Source organism: Branchiostoma floridae, chromosome 3 (assembly GCF_000003815.2).
Source record: "Branchiostoma floridae strain S238N-H82 chromosome 3, Bfl_VNyyK, whole genome shotgun sequence".
NCBI lineage: Eukaryota > Metazoa > Chordata > Leptocardii > Amphioxiformes > Branchiostomatidae > Branchiostoma > Branchiostoma floridae.
Genome location: NC_049981.1, coordinates 14478359 through 14480336, shown reverse-complemented (window position 1 = coordinate 14480336; position 1978 = coordinate 14478359). Strand labels below are relative to the sequence as shown.

The window sequence follows — 1978 nt, the reverse complement described above, 5'->3', positions numbered from 1 at the left end:
CATTAATAATGACAAAAATGTCCAGCCGGTGGCTATTATGAATGGAGGTTTGTCTTTGAAGCCCTGGTGTGGATACCTCGGGGCTTCTGGAGTTGTTTTTTCGCCCGTCAAGGCAGGTAAGTGCGTTGGGAATCTAGGGAGTTCAAGAATCCGGCGCTACGGGCATGAATAAAGGCCCAGTGAACACATGTTGGATCCTGTCATTGGTTGGAATCACAACTCCGTAGAGAGTATATCGAAGGAGTTGTAAATCACAGCTATACTAATAGTACAAAAGAATATTTTGCATTTTAACTTAAAGCCGTAGGGACATCTTCACCAGATTTTACTCAATATGGCGGAAATTGGCTAAATAAGTTCAACCAACTACTGAACTAGGACTACATGTACGTGCACATTGAGGTAGTTACTTCCTCCTTGATCAGATCTTTTAACGTTACATTGAGTGATACTAGCGTGGGTTACTAGTCTTTCCGTCCCCTAGTCTATTTCGTCATCTGGATCTTTCGTCCTCGGCATGGATGTTTCGTCCTCGTGTGATGCTTTTCTATACAACAAGTTATTGACGGGGACGAAAGAACTAGAGGACGAAAGATCTAGGGGACGAAAAGACCTCAGATGCCCTGGCGTGATGTTTGATTTTGATGGTGATAACATAATTTCATAAATTTGGTACAGTTTTTGCGATAGAAAAACGTTGAGAATAATACTCACAAAAAAACAGCGAAAGGCTGACCAACACCAACAAATCCAGAGGAACGAGCTTATACTCCATCTTGTATGTGCTTGTTGTCTGTTGGTTTCCGCAGTATCCGAGAAGAAAATGGCAAATTTTGCGGACAAGTTGTCTATCCAAACTGCTTGCCGACCCCACCTTTCAAGTTGTAACGAACTACCGTCTTGCATTTCCGGGTAGGCCCTTTCGGCGGAAACGGAAGTGACGCACGACCTGTAACGTTACAGGCTGAAAAAGAGCGGGCACTTTGAGTGCAACCAGTAGGGGAGACGATGCCATTAGAAATTCACCCACTAATACATGCGTTCCAATGGGAGAGTTGAGGAAACAAATATGCAATTATCTCAAGAATAAAAAGTTCAAGCCATACAAACTTACCTTCAAATGATAGCCTACTATGTCCAGTCTCGGCAAATTCCTTGGCAAGAATTTCTATACGGCTAATCTTTTGATACACCCCCCTGATTAGAGCCCTTGGATTGGCCCATTTGGCTGAAAACAGCATTCTGGCGACGATACCACTATTTCAGGGGGGTGCGGAAACCCCCTCCATGGAGAAAGGTCATTTTTTTACAACTAATTCTAACAGTGTAGGGTCTTTCCTACTGCAGCCACTCCCAAAATGCCCAGATTTCACATAAAATCCCACCAAGAAAGGCTTTTCAATGGTTTAAAGCCTTGTTTTTATTTGAGATATCTCACCGTGGGCTCTAGTCTAGGCGCCTGCGCTAATGCTTTAAATACGTCACCCCAGTGTGGTGCAACAACAACTTTCATTCTTTCATTGAAGAAAAAGTAAGAAAAAACTAACAAGTTACCACACAGTCAAGGTTATGTAGCCTTATGTAAGTTGTGCTGATTTCTTACACGTCAAGGTTATGTAAGTTGTGTTGATTTGCCACGATCAAATTAGTCACTGGTTTCAACAAGGACTGAAGGAGCTTTTATATCAGAGCTCCTTGGTTTCACCCAGTAAAACGGGGTCCCGTGCTCGAGAAAGGCGCCTTGACTAATCTCGAACCAGATCCACGGTGCGTAATGTATAGTATCAAACCTCCCGTCTCCGAGCACGTCACCGGAACGTACTGCGCCTGCGCGAAAAGTATAGACATGCTAAACCTTGCTAAACCCCCGGTTTACTAAAGGCCGCATTTAAGAAAGCACGTGCGTATATAAGGGTAAATCCCGTGTACGTTTTGCATGAACCATGTCTCAGGGGTCTGTTCAAAAGAGGTATAGCTG

At 43.7% G+C, this 1978-nt stretch overlaps 1 protein-coding gene across 6 annotated transcripts in view; it reads right to left on the bottom strand.

The window, feature by feature from the left end:
• The window catches only part of LOC118411332 (endothelial cell-selective adhesion molecule-like), a 24804-nt gene extending 23926 nt beyond the window's left edge, over positions 1-878 (bottom strand). For 2 of the 6 annotated variants that reach the window (XM_035813551.1, XM_035813552.1), the window contains exon 1: positions 715-870. In XM_035813551.1, the coding sequence (XP_035669444.1) occupies positions 715-775 (61 nt within the window). In that variant the 5' untranslated portion in view covers positions 776-870. Of the gene's footprint in view, positions 1-714 lie in introns of all 6 variants that reach the window. The other 4 variants (XM_035813548.1, XM_035813550.1, XM_035813547.1 and 1 more) reach the window with 4 other exon arrangements.
• Between the last annotated feature and the right edge of the window lie 1100 nt (positions 879-1978).